Raw genomic sequence first — 18,740 nt, 5'->3', positions numbered from 1 at the left:
CACTCGTCGACAAATGCTACTGTTTTAATAATAAAAGAATAAATACTTGAAATTATACTAGTAATCAGATTTTTAAAATGCAAGAATAATTAACCTTTATTGTCGAAATTGATGTTGTAATAAGCAATGAAAACCACATTAACTTTTCACTTCACTTTATAACCAGTCGACGAAACAGTTCGCGTGTAGATATAAGTTGTGTGCTGCCGCTGTCTTTCTTCTCCTCGGACGCATAGGCCAATCGAGTGGAAGAGAGATAGATGCGGCGCAGGCGTACAATGAGCGTAACGGGACACAGCGTTACGGAACAATGTGCGTAATGGGACACAGCGTAACGGAACAATGTGTGTAACGGGACACTTTTTCGCGCGTGCAGCCGGCGTTCATCGATTTATTAGACGTTGTCACGTCAAAAAATGTGAAATTTGGTAAATCACCACCGACTTTATTAGTTTTAACACGTTTTATACATCTCTATTTTTGGGGTCCTCAAATGTGGCTAGTATACATCTAATATTGGTTTCACGAATAAAGTGATTAAGACTAGTAAATTTAAAAGTTGCCAGATTAAAAACATTCGAATGACAACATTTATCCCAATACTTTTCTTCAAATCGTTTGCACAGATTCTCAAATATTTTTAATACTTGACTCTATTCAGGGTTTCGACTGGCCCATCCCTAGTTAAGACGTAGGGTGGTCTTCCTATTCAGTATATTTTTGTTGTAAAATGTTCTATTGGTATATGTGCACTGCTAATTTCGCCTCCCCGCACACCATGTGCAAGTCTGGCATCTCGTGCTATTGTTGCTTGTAAGATCTGTGATTGCAGCATTGTACTCACTAAACCATCAAAAGTGCGCTAATCGCCATAGTCAAACGTGAAATCTTACCACAATCAACCATTCACAGTGCTTTCCACCAAATGCTGGTTGCTAGTGCGCATGTTTAACTCTATACATGTGGGCCCCCCTTGTCTCCTACTTCCCATCGCAATTTCAGCCACTAAAGTTGCACATAATGCACAGGGAATTCAAAGTAGCACACTTCTGTTTGCACCTGTAACATTGCAGGTTGCTTTACCAGACATAGTTAATAAAAAATGCTTGTTTTGGCATTTTCCGCCATCCAGTAAGTTTATGCCATTCTCTCTCTATGTATTCCTCTCTGTATCTATGTGTGTGCATGTGTGTGTGTGAATGGTCTAATGAACTTCTCAAGGCTGGTACTTACGTCTCTGAAATTGGAGCTCAACAACAGTTTTATTGTAAAAAAAAAATAAGGAAAATATCTTAGATAAAACTCTGAGCATCTGAATTATGGTTAATTTAATGAAATTCTATAACCACTGCAACTTTATTTTCTTAAAATTTTTATTTCATAGAACTAATTTGGGGTGACAGCTTTATTTTTATACATTTTTGTAGCATTCTGCTACTACTACCACCACCCCTAATTATTTAAATGGAAGAATTTTGCTCCAGCGACAAAATTTGCGGCGATTAAAGATACTTTTTTACATTATTTATAATACAAATGTGGTTCAGCCCCAACTTCGGATAAATGTACTAATCTTGGGAAGGACTTAGAGGTTTAGACAGTAAGTCGTGCGTGTAAAATCTTCAAATTATTTTCTCGCGATGAGCCTGCAGCTGAAGTTTGTCGGTCAAATGCAGATTTATCCTGTATATAAAACACATGAGTAACTATTTCCATAAATTTAAACAAAAAACTTTCAGGAAAAAACTTCTCAAAATTATTAAAATACAATTCCGAGTACCTTTCATAAACAGTGGGTACATAATAATGTCATAAATTAAGTATATTGGCCATAAAATTATTTTTTAGTATAAAATAAACAGCATTTGGTAAGCAACATAGCATTTGTTTTGGTCAAAAACTCAAAACTCAATTATATTAACTTCTATTAGCTTAAAGAATAACTTCAGCTAGCAGGAAGACAGTTCTAAAATAACTTGTTTTTAGTGTTTTTTCAAACATTGGTAACGTTAGCATTTAAATTGTAGTTTTATGGCCATGTAATTTAATCACAAAATTGAAATTTTTAAATCTAATTGCATTCTGAACCATGCAAAATAAAAAAATGAATAATTTCCAGTTTTTCCCCGTTAAAATAATTATTTGAAATAACATAATTATAAATTATGTAACAGAAACACTCTAACAATAATATAGTGCAGTTTTACACTATTATCATTAAATTGTTATCTTTAAAAGATTTGTGCAATGGGAGTGCATGACTTGATGTAAGTTTTTGGACATACGCCATTGCTTAGCAATGGCGTATGTCCAAAAACTTACATCAAATATCATTAAATTATTTAACATTTCTAATACAATTGTAACATATTAAAATGTAAATTTGTTTCATAGAATAATAATTTTACTATGTACAACATGATGAAAACAACTAACACAATATAAGACATGTTACAAAAATTTGTACGTTAGCTTACAAAAAAGTATTTTTCTTGTGGTCTATATAACACATATTTTCAGACCACCAGGAGCTTATATCATTATAAGTCTTGGAAGGCAAACTAGAGTTATTAACCATTTGGCAGAGTTGACACCAAACGTATTTATAATCGTCCATTACAGTATAGAAATATTTCCACCAAAAATACTTGTTGTATTCATATGAGTTTTTATCCAAATAAATTATGTAAGCAGCAAGTTCTTTTGGAGATGGAAAAGCAGACACATCAATATATGAGTTTGGAGGTGCTATCAAGCTATAATTGCAGCCACCATAAGCTATGGGTATAACATAATATTTCAATGCCCTAAAAAATTTCTCTGTAACATAGTCCAAACATAAAGAATTTTCAAACGATAAATAAAATTTGTATGTTGTTTCAAGCATTTTATCACAACTTCTGCTTCCTTTTGGACATTTGAGTTTTCCACACTTACCATAGATATCAACAGGCACGAACTTCGATAGTGCTTCAACATAACGGAATCTTTTACTATTCGAGTCACAGTTGGATACAAACCACGCAACTAACTTAGTCTTTCTTCCCAAAAGTACATTCAAGCTAGGATCAGCACTGCTTAAACTGTAATTTGGAGCAATCCATTGAGGCGGGTTGCTGCTGGGCAACACCAACACCTTCCTTGCATTTGAAATAGGTGCGACCCAGCCATATGGGTAATAAAGATCCGAACTTCTCCTATAAGTCATTGTCCAGTTAAAATAATTATCATCATATGAATCTGTTTTGTGAATAACTTTTGTATTTATTGGGGACTCTAAATTAAAGTAAATATACCACTGGTTAATTTTTCTTTGTTTCGGAAGCTCCAAGGTTGATACCCCATTTATGTGGAATACAATAACATCAAAATCTTCAACAGGAATAGGAAGATCCCCGTCTGCACGATCGACGATAATGCAGTTTGAAATTGGGCGGTTTGCTTTAATAAATGGATTGTGGCCAACACCAAACATAAAATGTTTTAAAGAGTAAAAACTGTTCCAAAAAAGAATTGTTTTTTGATTTTCTTTGTTAAACTGAGAGTTGGGCTTCAGTAAACTTAGTTTAGCTTTCACAAACAAAGTAATGGCACTCGAATACATCTCAAAATAGCAGAAACACACTACCATCACTGCAACTGTAAATGTCAAAAAGGACTTTTGAGTTGGGGTATAGCTCCACAGTTCAAGCTTCTTAAAACCCTGAAAAAGATAATTAAAAATCAACAGCTTCAAAAGAATCATTAATGTCAGAATTAGAATATTAATTTTACAGAAAGTTACTACATCCTCAATTTACAAATACTTTTAGAATAAAGTATAGTGAAAAAGATTGAGTTTTCCTACAAAGAACAATATCTAACTGATTTAAGAAAAATATCCATAAAATACAATGTCATTACCAAATTTCAACAAATAAGAAATATTGCATAGTGTGCAAGTGAATTATGGATTAATGCCTTAACGACATTGAGGTCATTGGAGACGATGAGATGAGAATGGAGCATTGGTGAAATGAATAGGTGGAGACAGCAGGAGCACCCTGTGAAAACCCTCCTTCTCGCGACAACCCCGCTCGTGGAACATCCTGACGTGAGCCCGCTGGGAAACAAATTAATGAACGTGCCCAGCGGTGTTTTGTGGTAGATAAAATTTTATTTTAAAAGTTTGTTTCACAACAGCACAAAATACAATTTAAAAAATATATATGAATAATACAAAGGTAAAATATATCAAAAAATTTACAAACAAATATTTACAAATATACAAACAATTTAATGTAAAAAAAAAATTGTGTAACCTACTTATGAAAGCGCTTTAGAAGTTAGACGTCTTTTTGATTTAAGACAATGAACAATTTTGGAATTAACTGTAACAAAAATTAATTTAATATATAATCAGTATTCAATATCATTATAAATAAGTGAATAAAATTAGTTATTTAATTTAGTACATAAATCTTGATTAATTTTAATAAATAACGAGAATCAGTAAATATTCACAATCTTTAATACTTATAATTTATAATTTTAAATATTCATGAAATAATAATATTATGATATATAATCCATAATTAAAAAACATATACGTTTGGAAACAAAACCTCACTTACATAATTACGCTTGAAAAAGTTTATAAACACAATTTCAATAAATAAATGTTTGTAATTACATGGGCCAGTATTCAATATCAATTCCCTTATTTTCTGAACGCCATTCACACGTAGTTATGCAACCACCGCTAGAATTCGCTACCGCAGAAGTTACGTCTACTATCGAATCATTTGATTTGCAGAGCGAAAAAATTAACATTCTCCGATAAAAACTAAAACCAAAACTTGAAAAATACCGAATCCTAGCTTGGACTTAATTTTTGTCAGGAATACTATTTAATTAATACCCCATTGTTAAAATTCATTAGAAAAGTAATACTAAATAGTTTCCGCGCATGTTAGATGACTATAAAGTCATCTGTTGTACTGTGATACAATTTTAATTTTATTACCTATGCCAATTCATGTAAATTAATTTCATAACAAATGTAAATAATATTATATTGTTTTAAGTAAAAAAAAAAGAGTATAGGCTATAGGCCTAACTCCTACAAAATAATCTAATGGACTAAGCTATATATATATGATAATATTATAGCAGTATGATAAACAAATAAAATATGTTCATAAATATTTGCTTAAAGTACAATAATTTGTATAATCCAGTAGTCTGTAATTTTAAAAAAAAAGTTATCAAATTTTCTACTGCCAAGTTGCTAACCACATTCCTTTTGCTTGCTAACCCCACACCGTTAACTGTTTCTCTACGAAGCGTGAAGGAAGTTTGTAAGGAGAATATGTATTATAATTTTTGTAATATCCGTATACTTAAGGTTTTTAAAAATTGAAATTACTCTTTACTTTGACATTTTAACTAACAAAATATATTCCAGGGTAGTTTCTATATCATCCAGACTCATTTGCAAACACCAATACGTTTGGTATGTCCCCTAATTTTTATGAAAGTGTCTATACATGGGTTTCTGTTCAAACACATGGGTACGCCATCTCCCTGTAAAATATTTCGTTGCATGGTGAGCGTGTATCGTAAATATTCAATCTCTCCTTTTTCTATAACGCGCCTAAAAAAGATTAACTTCAATACTCTTATTTTCAAAATGTTTATCAGTGTTGGAAAATAATAGTAGTTTGTAATAATTATTACTAATAACTATAAAACAGAAAACTATAATGAATGCAGAATGCAAGGAGCCTTCCGAATAATGTATTAAATTAGAATGGCTAATAAAATGTATAGTAATTTAATTATAAAGTAAAAAACCAAAATTTACTCTATTAACGTATCTTAATTTAAGGCATTAAAATTAATATGACTTTGTTTAAAGTTAAAATTTATTTAAATTTAATGTACGCTATTAACAAAAGAGTTTTTTTTAGTTAAATAGATTAATTTTAGGGAATAATCTGATTTTCTTAACTCATGTGTCGTTCACCCACTTGGGCCTAAGACTGGAGAGAGGCCCGCCTGGCCTATGAAAGGGGGGTAGGGAAGGGGTGACTCACGCCTGGTGGGAAGTCGTAGGTCGCCTTGAACTGCCAGACGAGACTACTAGCGCCTAATGACACGCCTGTTAAAGGTGGGTCGAAAAGTATCAACCTCATACTTTGTCACTGATACGCGCTAGTATCAGGAACGGCAAACGAGTACACTTGAAAATTATCAAGTACTTTAGTATCAGTTCAGAATTCGCCTGGAACAACACCACGGCCAATGTGCGCAGAACCCGATCGCAGATGACGGTCACTTGGGAGGAGCTTGTGAAAGGGGAGGGAGCAGGAACGACGAATAAGGGATAAAGAAGGGAAATAATGTAGGAGAGAAAGCGCAAAGGAAGGCGTTGAAGGAGAGGCGCAAAGCGAAATTGTTACGAGTCGTTTGGTTATTGTCCCACATCAAAGTACGCTCAGTGCGCAGTGCGTGCACAGTCTCGTTCAATAATAAAACTAATGAAATTTTAATATTAAAAAGTACATTAATACAAGATATAATATTTATATTTGTGCACCTAACAGCTATGAAAATGCAAATAAGTTCTCAGTTGACACTAATAACAGATGTAATCAACATATGGACTTTATTTTTCGAAAAGAATTAGTAACTAGTGTTTTCATACATTAAAAGATTACGATTTTATCAAAAATTAAAAATATAAAAAAACAGATACGTACATTAGTGAGCATACTATATCAATGTTTACGTTTCAAATGTTTCTTCAGATTAGTCGATGATGATTTATAACTCAGTTTTTTTGTTTACACAAATTACAATTAGCAAACTCATTATTTTCCGTAAAAAAATTCCACACAAATGAAGTCTTTTTCCTGCACTTATCCATTCCTTATTTCACTATAAAGATACTAACTACAAAGCATGACAGCCCGCAACAATGTACGTGGTAATAGACGGCCAGGACGAACTGCAGTGAATGTTGAACTGATTGATACTGGCTGTATCAGGCGGGCATGAGAGTAACAGAGGTAGAGAATTACCGGGCGTGATGAATAATGTATCAGAAACACCGATACCTTTTTACGCTGGTGATGACGGCACGGAGGATGTGTACCTTGTAACGAGAATGCTGATACCTTGTCGCTTCCTGGGACCGCTACTGCTCTGATACAAAAATATCAGATACTTGTAACTAGGTACATTACTTTATCAGTATCAGGTTGGAACAGATACCGAAAATTGCTGTAACAACCCACCTCTAACGCCTGTACTACGAGCCAAGCCACGCCTGCGCAGGCCCATACTATACAAGAGTCTAGCGGCAGCAATGCTACCGTCCTGCAACTGGCTGCAAATGCCGATCCTCTCCGAAGTTGGCCGATCGGGAGCGCCTACCCCCTGGATGTTTTTTATTTTTACGCGCGCGTTTTTTCTCTCCAGTATAAAAATGCCACATAGACTGTTTAGTGGATGGTTGGTTATATTAGGTAAGTATAGCTACATTAAAAATACTGTAAAATCATTTTATGGTTGCTTAGCAAATAACTTTTTAATATGTAGCTATCCAGCGCTAGGAAACCGTTTTCATGATTTCCAAGTATCTTTAATGTAACTATCCTAACCAAATCAACCGTCCACAAAGTTTTAAAGTATTTATAATGTAGCTAACCTAACCTAATTGACCATTAGTTATCATGTCCGTATCTGAAAATTACAATTTAATTAATAAATTTACTTTTATTTGCATTCATTATTCAAATATATTTATTACTTTTGAAATTATACGTGCTGGTATTTATTTTTACAAATACAAAAAAAAAATTCGCGCCTGCCGGGATTCGAATCGTTACCTTACGATTAGATGATAGCGCCGCTAAGCGCTCAGCCACGAAGCCATATTTGACAATTAAAAGTTTCAGATGACATATATGATCGTGCCGCCGGCCCCGGAACGAGCCTGAGCGGTGCGGCAGCCTGCCCCGGAACGAGCCAGATGCCAGTTGCCAGTTGCAGGAAGGTAGCATTGCTGCCGCTAGACTCTTCTCAAACTACTGTTAAGTTCAAATTGTTTACTACAGTCAGAACGTGAAAACATGTTTCGGGAAAGTTTATTCACAGAAACAAAAACCCAAAAAATTAACAATGTAATTGTTTTCTGTGTCAACAACATATAGAAACAAACATTTCGCGATATTACAACACCAATAAATATTATAACTCAAGACGAACACGTAACTCACACATTCCCGCTAAAAATGGGCCGTCAACATGCCATTCAACACCAACTCTTTTATTCTCTTTTCGCGCTCTCGGGGCCTCCACCCCATCCCCTCAGATCTCCTAGTCCACCACTCAACCCCTCTACTCACCCCTCTCGTCAACGACCTGTCGCGCATGCGCAGAAAGATTCCAGCTCATGAGAGAAAAAACGCGCGCGTAAAAATAAAAAACATCCAAGGGGTAGGCGCTCCCGATCGGCCAACTTCGGAGAGGATCGGCATTTGCAGCCAGTTGCAGGACGGTAGCATTGCTGCCGCTAGACTCTTGTGTAGTTTGCGCAGACATGTGTCTAAATGTCATTCTGGAAATAATTCCGTTCCAAGACATAGAAAACCTCAAGGTGAAGGTTCACATCAGTGTGAACTATGTGAAAAAATATTTGCACAGTGTTCAACAATTCGAAGGCATCAGCACGAGAATCACCCTTTCCACGTGGATGCGCCAACGATAGGTAAAACGTATGTCAATTGCAGCATTTGTGTCTTTACTTCTAAAATTAGGACAATCATGATTGATCACTTTCGTACTGTGCACGACATTTTTACTGTATACGAAACATTAGAATTCAGTTCGTTTTCAGACTTCATATATTGGAAAGATGAAAGAGAAAACAAATAGTTCATATGTTAGAGCCATGGGGGCAAAAAGACATACTGATGGGACGAAACTATACACATACCAATGCAACCGTTCTGGTTATTACAACACGAAAGGCACTGGGCAACGACACATCAAGATCCAAGACAGCTGCAAAATTAATGGTTCGTGCCCAGCTGGTATGCAGGTGACCTTAATGATAGATGGGAAATGTAAAGTTTATTTCTGTTGTACCCACGTCAGTCACCAGTGTGAACCAGGTCATTTGCGAATTCAGAAAAAAAATATCGTGTGACACTACAAATTGATAAGAACTATTCTGGAAAAAAGGCATCTAGAAATATTTTCTTTGTTATTGGAGTCTGGTGTCAAAATTATGTGTGAGGGTGAGGAAACCGCCGAATTTGGAACATATTTTAGCACACACTATGTACCATGTAAATAAATGTGGGCATATTGCTTTCAACTCCACTGCGGATTATACACAAACATGCATCTTGAAAGGATGCACAAAACTTTAAAGTATATTTATTTGCACGGAAAAAATGTAAAACGTTTGGACATAACGATTTATGCTATAATGAGTGTTCGTAGAGACAAACTCGTTGACAGATTACTTATTATACATAAGGGAAAAATCACATCAAAGATTGCAAATTTGCGAAAACGAATTATGGCTAGCTTATCGTTGAACGAGACAGATGTTACAGGGCACGATGGCTGCTGGCAAGTTTTATCGTCGTCAGCAGTAAAGGAAATTTACGTGGTACGCAAAGAGAAGGAATCATGTGACTGCAAAATGAACTCTGTGCAATGTAACGCATGCATTCATTTCTACGCATGTAGTTGCATGGACTCTGCCATCAAGTGGAACATGTGCAAGCACATTCACCTAGTTTGCCGTATGAAAAAACCTACTATGCCAATTATTTGCAAACAAGACGCAAATAATATACTTATTGGCACCAACGGAAATTCAGACGGGGAGGCGGAAATGATTACTGAAGAATTGTGTAAAAAGAAAACAAAATTTAATATCAGTCTGGAGGACAAGAAAAATATCTTGATTGCAAAGACCTTGGAAACAATGCCCGTAGTGAAGATGAGCTTCAGGCTGCCTTTGCGCGCAATAATGTTGGCTGTTCGAGAAAACAGTGAAACCAATGAGCACTTTCACTGCCCTAAGGATGACAGCCCAGCCAATAAAAAAATTTCACCGCAACGACTGTTTTCAACTAAAAAAGAAAAAGAAAAAAGGAACCAAAACTCTTTGACGAAACCTAGTCAGCTTGAAGTTCAGAACATAGCTGCAGGTGTAATTCTGCATAGCAAGTCAAAATAATGTATTTTATTTATTTAATTATTTCAAGAGTAATGGCAAATTTGAGTGATGATTTTAATTACATTGTGCTTAAAGTAGTATACCGTGTTTGACAATAATGGTAATGTTTAGTTTAACTAGGACTTTCAGCAAAGAGGAACCCCTATGTATAATATATAATCAATTAATTCTTGAAAAAACTTATCGCGTATAAAGGCAAAACTCCGCAAACTATTTGGCGACTCGAATGACTCAGTCAATCAACTAGGATAACCCGGTGAGTAACTTGTATTATCATTTCGTTGGCATCGTCAAAGTTTATGTTATATATATTGGATAAGTCTGATTATAATCTATGTAATTTATTGTTTTCTCAAACCAAGCAAGGTGGCGCATTTGTAAAAAAAAATAGGACCTATATTTTGTAGGATGGGGGTTAAAATTCTGGTTAATCAATCCTAATTTGTTATTTCAATGTTAACCGAAACCACTCTAAGCTAATACTGTGATTGTTTCTATAATAGTAATAGAATGTGGCCACAAATTTCTCTGTTACATGCAGTGCGTTTATTCATCTTTAATGACCTTTTTTTACGAAACGTAAAACCAAACACCCACTTAATGATGTGGTACCAAAACTTTTTAAATTGCTATTTTTCTCATGTCCCTCATATTTAATTTTAAAGCTTAATATTGGTTATTTTGTATTAGCACATAGGGGAGACCGGGGCACGTTGGCCATAGGGGCAGGATGGCCCAGTCGAGTTAGTTAATACAATAGACACTAGATCGTGCTATGAGTCAATAAGCAGGTTGGTAACACTGTCTTCCTTCTTTCATAGAACCAATATGGCCGCCGGAGGAGTTTTGGAAACGTTTTAGTGATTAATCATTTGTGTGCGTGTTTAAGTAAAATTATACTTGTCGGTTAAAAGTGTATATCTAACTTATGCTTTCTTCAGGCGCAACAGGTGAGTAATATAATTAAAGGCCGTAGTTTGGGGATTATTTCTATATGGCATACAATCTAAATTGCTTCATTGGGTTTAGTAACGGATAGAATTTATTTTAAACATGGCGATGGGGCAGGTTGGCCCAGAGACGACGGGGCACGTTGACCACCCGGGCCAACGTGCCCCATCGTATTTATTTTTTTAAATTCTATGAAAGGTTTGTTGATTGTAATGCTAATAATATTTATAATTCTATATTTTTATTTAATTATTAAAATAATTTTCGAAGAAAAACGTAGTTTGATTATAATCACGAGATTAAAAGCGATTCAAAAGAATAGACGAGCTTCCAAAATTCATTGTTTATAATCTTGTATAGAGATCTGAGTGGTCCATTTCTTATTTTTTGAACATATGTGTTACAGCCTTTGTTTAAACCTTTATTTTATTTACAGGAACATAAAAATGGTCCGAAACTATAAAAGAATAAGTGAAAGAGGGATGGTTTCTGAAGAAACGATGCTAAAAGCAGTTTTGGAGGTGAAAGAAAAGGAAAGATCCGTAAGGGATGTTAGCGAGGAATTTGGGATTTCGAGAAAAACTTTTGGGAGGTAGGTACTGTGCTAAGTTCAAGACCTCATGTCAGCCTACTCAGCAAACTGAAACTGAACCTCAAAGTCCTCAACCCATTGCATTGGACAAAATCCCTCAGCCTGTAAGTGTCCCAAAATTATGTAATACTGGCGAGAAGCCTTGGTATAAGTTCCGCTATGATAAGAGATTTCAGATATGATTATCTTTTTATCATTTTTTACATTTTCAAAGCTATTATTGAATTTATAATGGTTTTCTTTATCCCTGCCATTGTTATCCCATCTCTATGCACTGTACTGATTTTGTGTCCCTCTTTCTCCCGTTCACTACACACACAAACATACAAAAAATATTTATTTGGTAATATTTGTGAGGTCTTGTGTTCAAACACTTAATTGTGGGGCAATGTGTGTGCATTTTATCAGGCTATGAGGCTAATCAAAATTTTGGGATCATACTAAAACCTACATAAGCTAACCCAACCTAACTTAACCTAACCTAACGTAACCTATCTTAGCCTAACCATTTTACGCTTTTCCGGACCGAAATAGAGGACTTTAAGCACAAAATAATCAAAAAAATCCTTTGTGGACGTATATATGACCCCAAAATTCGGTTTGGTCCCACAGTCTGGTAAAATACAAGTAGCTACATGGCCCCATAAATATTGGGGACATGGTCCCATACATATTGGGGACATGCCCCTCCCCCTACACAAACACTAAAAGAAACAACATACCTCTATGCGTAACTTAACTAGGGTTGTTTATTTTCAGATATTCAATTCTGAACAAGAGAATATGCTCGAACAGTACCTTATGAACGCAAGCGACATAAACTATGGCCTGTCCCCAAAAGAAGTACGGTGGTTCGCTTATATGTATGCCGTTGCCTGCAAAAATAAAGTACGCCTACCTCAAAGATGGACTGAGACCGAAATGGCGGGAAGTGATTGGTTCACTGGATTTTTGAAGAGGCATCCTCAACTCTCCATTCGGACTCCACAAGCAACCAGTTTGGCCAGGTGTACCAGTTTCAATAAACATAATGTTGAATTGTTTTTCAACAATCTTGACATCGTTTTCAAACGACTGAAAGTAACCCCGGGAGACATCTGGAATATTGACGAAACTGGGGTTACAACTGTCCAGCGGCCCGATCGAGAAGTTGCTAGAAGAGGTTTTCGCCAAATTGGGCGCGTGACATCGGCTGAGAGAGGGTCACTCGTCACGATGGCGTTTGCAGTGAGTGCTTTGGGAAACCGTGTGCCTCCATTTTTCATTTTCCCAAGAGTACATTTCAAGCCTCACTTCATCCGTGACGTCCCAATTGGGTGTGATGGAGATGGAGCTGCTCATGTTTCGGAATGGATGATGGAGGCAAACTTTCTTAAGTATATGAAATATTTTGTCCTACATGTTCGGTGCTCAAAAGAACACTCTTGCGTAGTTTTGGTTGATAACCACAGTTCACACCTGGACTCTGAAGTTCTTGATTATTGTAAAGAAAATGGCATCACTTTTCTCTCTTTCCCGGTGCATTGTAGCCATAAGCCACAGCCCTTGGACAGGAGTGTTTATGGGCCTTTCAAGAAGTTCGTAAACTCAGCATGTGATGCATGGGTTACAAATAACAAACGGCCTTTGACTATTTATGACATCCCATCTGTAGTAAGAATTGCACTACCACATGATGCAACTCCAAATAACATAACTAGTGGATTCAAAGTCACTGGGATCAATCCCTTTAACAGAAATATTTTTACCGAAAGTGACTTTATGCCTTCCTACACTTCAGATAGGCCACAACCAAACACCGAAAGCAATCAATCAATTCCAACTGAGACAAACGCTACGCCCCCCAGCTCTCAATGCAATCTGGCTATTCCTTCAACGTCTAAAGATGGATTAGGCGTACCATCACAGGAAATGTCCCAGGCGCCAGAAAATTTAAGACCATTTCCAACTCCTGAAGAGGTCAGACCCTTTGAAAAATCAGAGCCCAGGAAAGGTAGGCCTAATGCAGCAGGGAAAAGGAAAAGAGTTTCTGCCATAGTGACAGATATCCCAGTAAAAAAAAAAGCTCTAAAGGAAGAACAAAAACAGGCAAAAGAAAAGAAGGAGAAAGCATTGGAAGGAAAAATGAAGTCACAGGCTAAGAAAGCACTTTTTGGAGACGAAGATACGGGCAAAGCTAGAATGAAATCAAATAAATCAACTGCAGCAGGCCTGAAACGCAAGAAGAAACCAAGGCAATATGACGATGACGATGATGATGAAGAAGATGAAGACTCACTATGCTTGCGGTGTGTGAAGCCTTTTTCAAAAAGTCAACCTGGGGTAGAGTGGATCCAGTGCACAAGCTGTAAGCATTGGGCCTATCAGACATGAGAAAAAAAAGAAATTCATGGACTCTTTTATGAATGCTACAATTGTGCTGATCCTTTGGAATTGGTCAGTGATTAACCTAAAACTTGCTTTTATGTACAATAAAGTGTGTGTTTCTTCATAAATATTTGTTTTATTTAGAATTTCCAAATATACTTGTTCAACTTTTCAAAATATAACATATGGGTCAACGTGCCCCAGTCTCTGGGCCAACTTACCCCGGTGTAGGTGTAGGTTGGCCCACTTGGCATGTATCCAGTAATATATTTATATATTAGTTTTAGAGTTATATTTTTAAGTTTAATGATTGACATTCAAATTTAGGAGAACTGTTCTAACATTTCATAATAATTTCATAGATTTAAATGTGTTTAAAAAATTTACAAAAATCAAAAATTGAAACTATGGCCAACGTGCCCCGGTCTCCCCTATATATATTTTTTAACTTTTGGTACCATAGAACCACTAATTTGTTTTTTGGAGCCAGGTGAAGACGTTTTGTTTGACTCGTTTGAATTTTAGTCTAGTATTAATTTTTTCGTGGGTCTGAAGAGGTTGGCCTTTGGGACATGTGAATTTTTGTAAAATATTAATAAAAACAGTAAGTGTGTCCAAGGCAGATTCTTTTAGTAATCAATCATCGACAGTAACGTTTAATTTTAGGAACATATATATGTATTTTTTCCAACATTTAATCAAATTTTGAAGTATTTATGTATGTAACAGTCGGACCAATTTTGAGCTAGAGGTAGGTTTCGATTGTTATACGTATCACAAGTTTCGATGTCAAGGTCTCAGAAAACGCGCCAGTGAATTTAAGTTAACATGAAGTTAGAAGTGATGATGGACATGTACATACTAACTGTTTGTGCCATATACACCTTGTTGAGAGTTAGCACGTAGCACAAACGATCCAGTGACATTATGAGGGCTGTTTCACAGACTGTTTGATTAAGACGTGATTATTTTCAGTTTCACTATGGTCTCACAAAAAAATTCTGCCAAACCAGGAGCCCCCCCCCCCCCCCCCCAGTATAGTTAACAAATTTAAAACTATTTCTCTGGACACTGAATTTGAAGTAACAATCCAAGAATAGACGCATATAGATTTACATACTTTTGGTCATGCATTATTTTTAAGTGCATCAACTTTGCAGGCAATTTTAAAAAAGCCTTTAATATTTGCTACCCCAACATAAATTAACCAATTATTCATATGGAGAGATAATTAATGAATAGTGCCGTGAAAAATATTGCAGGCTGTTTTATGAAAATGACTTTGTAAATATAAGAATCCAGATTTTACCGGAAATATTCAATCTCTAATAATTTATGCGACATTCATGTTCTTTTTTAAGGTAATGAAAAGGGGCAAATTGGGATTATAAGACAAACAACACCATTTAATAACAAGGTGGTGAACAAATCTGTGATAAAAGGTTCCCTGACTTTTCCTAGCTTAGCCGACAATGAATATCAAAAATTCATATCCAAAACAGCTACTTGTAAGCTTACAACATTTCACTATTGCAACAAGCAACTATAAAAAATGTTTGGGAGTAGTCTATTTCACGATTACATAACAATACTGATGACGTCACCAAGATGGCAGCGCTTATGTTATTAGCACCCCTACATTCTTACAGGACAAGCGCGGGAATATGGAGGTTTTGGGCGGGAAACTATAAACACACTATATTTTTTTTAATTTAATTTTTTCAATAGTATGTTTTTGTTTTTTCGGAATCGTAAACTAGACGCTAATTTTCTCCCCCTCCCCCCCCCCCCCCCAATCCCACGCAAGAGTCTATTTTGCGACACCGATATTTCATTTTCAAAGGAAATATGGCTGTATACGTTGAAATTTAAGGCGGTATCGTGAAATATAAAACCATTGCCTATTTATTATTAAACTTCACTATGCTGAACAATATAACTGCGGGAATAGTATTAAACTGTAAGGAATAAAATACCGGTATCGCAAAATATACTAGGCTGTGGATAATCTGGATTTTTATTGAATTTAAAAAGGAAGCACTAATGAAAAATTATTAAAATATTTTCGTTATTACAGAAATGCTATTAATTAATATTTTTCCCACGTATTAAATGCTTTTCACCCCACAATTTTTTTAAAATAAACCTTCCCAATAAATGGATTGGAAGAACACCCCTCTGCAATATTAACACCCAATAATAACATTAGAAATATTAAAATGATCATTAACTTATTTTTTGTTTGGAAAAAGCCAATAGTTACAAAATGCACCCAATTTGTGATAAAAATTTCAAGAAAATGTATTCCTGAATTACTGACTCTCTTCTGTAAATCAAATTTCAAAAAATGATAAATATGAATTAATGTTCCTTGACTGTTCCGCAAATGTTATTTTCAATGTAAGATGTGATTTTTCCTAACCAACTTTCCATTCACTATTTTATGTAATTAAATGCCACACTATTTTACAACATTTTAAATGTAACTTAACCAAAAAGCTAACCTAAGCAGCTGTTTATGTAGCTTAGCTTACCTAACCTAACCAACAATTCGAACGTTAAACTACTCGTAAAATACTTGAAAACTTACAATGTCGTTTAATATAATTATTGTTAAGTATAATGTGAGAAACTCCAATTTGGTAACCTTTCATAAATTAATATTTTTTTTTAAGGACGAGTCCTAATCATAAAAAGTAACCCACGAAAATAGCACAATTTCTAATTTTTGGTTTTCAATTCCTCCAAAAAATTCTCTCGAATTCATTTAACTCATACAATACAGTTAAGAGAAGCTTAATTTCACTGAGGTTTGAAATGTAATTTCATTACATACTAAGAAATAATTATTCCTACAAAATGCTTCTAGATTAGTCCTTAATTACTTCTTAAAGCCTTAAATACAAAAAGTTTAATAACATTTGTGAACATTTTCGTGTAACCCATGGTAGCTTCAATACATGTATTTAAATACTTACTCTCATATTACAGTGTAATATTAAAATCACTGCCTTTGTATTTAAATCACTTTGATGACGGATATGAAAATATTATTTTCAGTGCAAATACAATCAACGTGGACACAAAGCAAAATACTCCTTGTGATTAAGATATCTCATGTTGATAATTCATTGTCATTTCGAAATTTGACACATACCATTGAATTAATACACAAAACAAATGCCATCACTGCTGCCAACTCGAAAAAGTATTTTATGCAACATATAAGTATAAAGAAGCCTAAAATATGCTCAAGTTTACGAAAACTGCTATAATATACTACCTACATAATTACCTTAACTACCAAAAAAATTCTATAACAATAAAAATTAAATTATATTATTAATATAAATTTGTTATACATTTTTCTTTCGTTAGATTCTTTATGGAAAAGCTTTACATTTGTAAAATGTATAAAATATAAAATATTAAATAAATGATTATTAATATCAATTAGTCTGATATGATATTCTAATAAATATACAAATGAACAATACTATAATTATATCACTCCGAGAAACTAATGTTTAGTTGTATTTTTATTTGTTAAAGTACAATATACAAATATATATAAAATTATCGTCGGTATTGTGTAAAAAGAACGATTTAACCAATTCTGTCATTTACTGATTTTCGCCGTTTTGGCTTGTTTATATTAAACTAGCTGTGCCCGCGACTTCGTTCGCGTGGAATAGTGTCTTTGGGTAGCATTTTAGATATGCGTTTTCTAGGCATATTAGAATAAAAACAATGTAATTAAACCTACATTTATTGACCCAAATAAACAAAACATCTGTGCTATAACTTTTTACACTTAACTTAAGAACATAATAAAAGCAATAAAAACTTACTTTATTTTTTTTAAGAACATAAAGAATGCAAAAGATTATGAAAACTACGTATTACGAAAATACACACGCAAACCAACTACATACATAATGACAACTATGATATTTTATGTATGACTAGCTGCCCGACCCGGCTTCGCACGGCTATACTAATGGAAAAAAATTAAGCCACATCTCCCATTTACAGTAATGGTAAATAAAAAAAAATTCAGTGAAAATTTATTACAATGCTGTATCAGTATAATGTACCGGAGAGAAAATAAATAGCACCGATGGTTTCCCGAATCGTGCACGCAACCTACAACTGATGTACCCGTACTTCGCTACGGCAGTCTACAGGCAGAGCACTCTTGCGCCGCTCATTATACATGCCCCTCTTTGTGGGTACGCCACTGCCGTGCGATGCCCGTTGCCATGGAGACGCAGAAGGCATGAACAATGCAAAATCCTGTTCTCATGAAGACAAAGTACCCACTGTTGCCTGGTTTTAACCACCCATGGGATCTAATTTTCGGAAAATGTCATCCTGCGTAACATAAGGAACATTACTGTGAAGTTTCAAATCTGTAAAATATATATACTTGAAAAAAAGGGCAATTTTTTATATTTAAAGTACCCACAAAATTTCAACGGTGATGACTGCACTAACAATGAAATAGTCGTTGCCATAGAGACGAATGAAGCATCAACAATGCAACAGCCGTTGCCATGGTGATTTCCTACCAAAAACTGGAAATTT

At 34.9% G+C, this 18,740-nt stretch overlaps 1 protein-coding gene across 1 annotated transcript; it reads right to left on the bottom strand.

Moving 5' to 3' along the window:
- Positions 1-2,382: 2,382 nt before the first annotated feature.
- On the bottom strand, positions 2,383-17,347 carry LOC134530000 (alpha-(1,3)-fucosyltransferase C-like). The gene is made up of 2 exons (XM_063364529.1): positions 17,132-17,347; positions 2,383-3,703 (listed from the first exon to the last, which is right to left on the bottom strand). Exons 1-2 carry the CDS (start codon positions 17,135-17,137, stop codon positions 2,474-2,476), a joined length of 1,236 nt encoding a protein of 411 aa, XP_063220599.1. The 5' UTR covers positions 17,138-17,347; the 3' UTR covers positions 2,383-2,473.
- Between the last annotated feature and the right edge of the window lie 1,393 nt (positions 17,348-18,740).

This window comes from Bacillus rossius, chromosome 1 (assembly GCF_032445375.1).
Source record: "Bacillus rossius redtenbacheri isolate Brsri chromosome 1, Brsri_v3, whole genome shotgun sequence".
NCBI lineage: Eukaryota > Metazoa > Arthropoda > Insecta > Phasmatodea > Bacillidae > Bacillus > Bacillus rossius.
The sequence above is the reverse complement of the archived record's forward strand: the minus strand, read 5'-3'. Positions and strand labels throughout refer to the sequence as shown.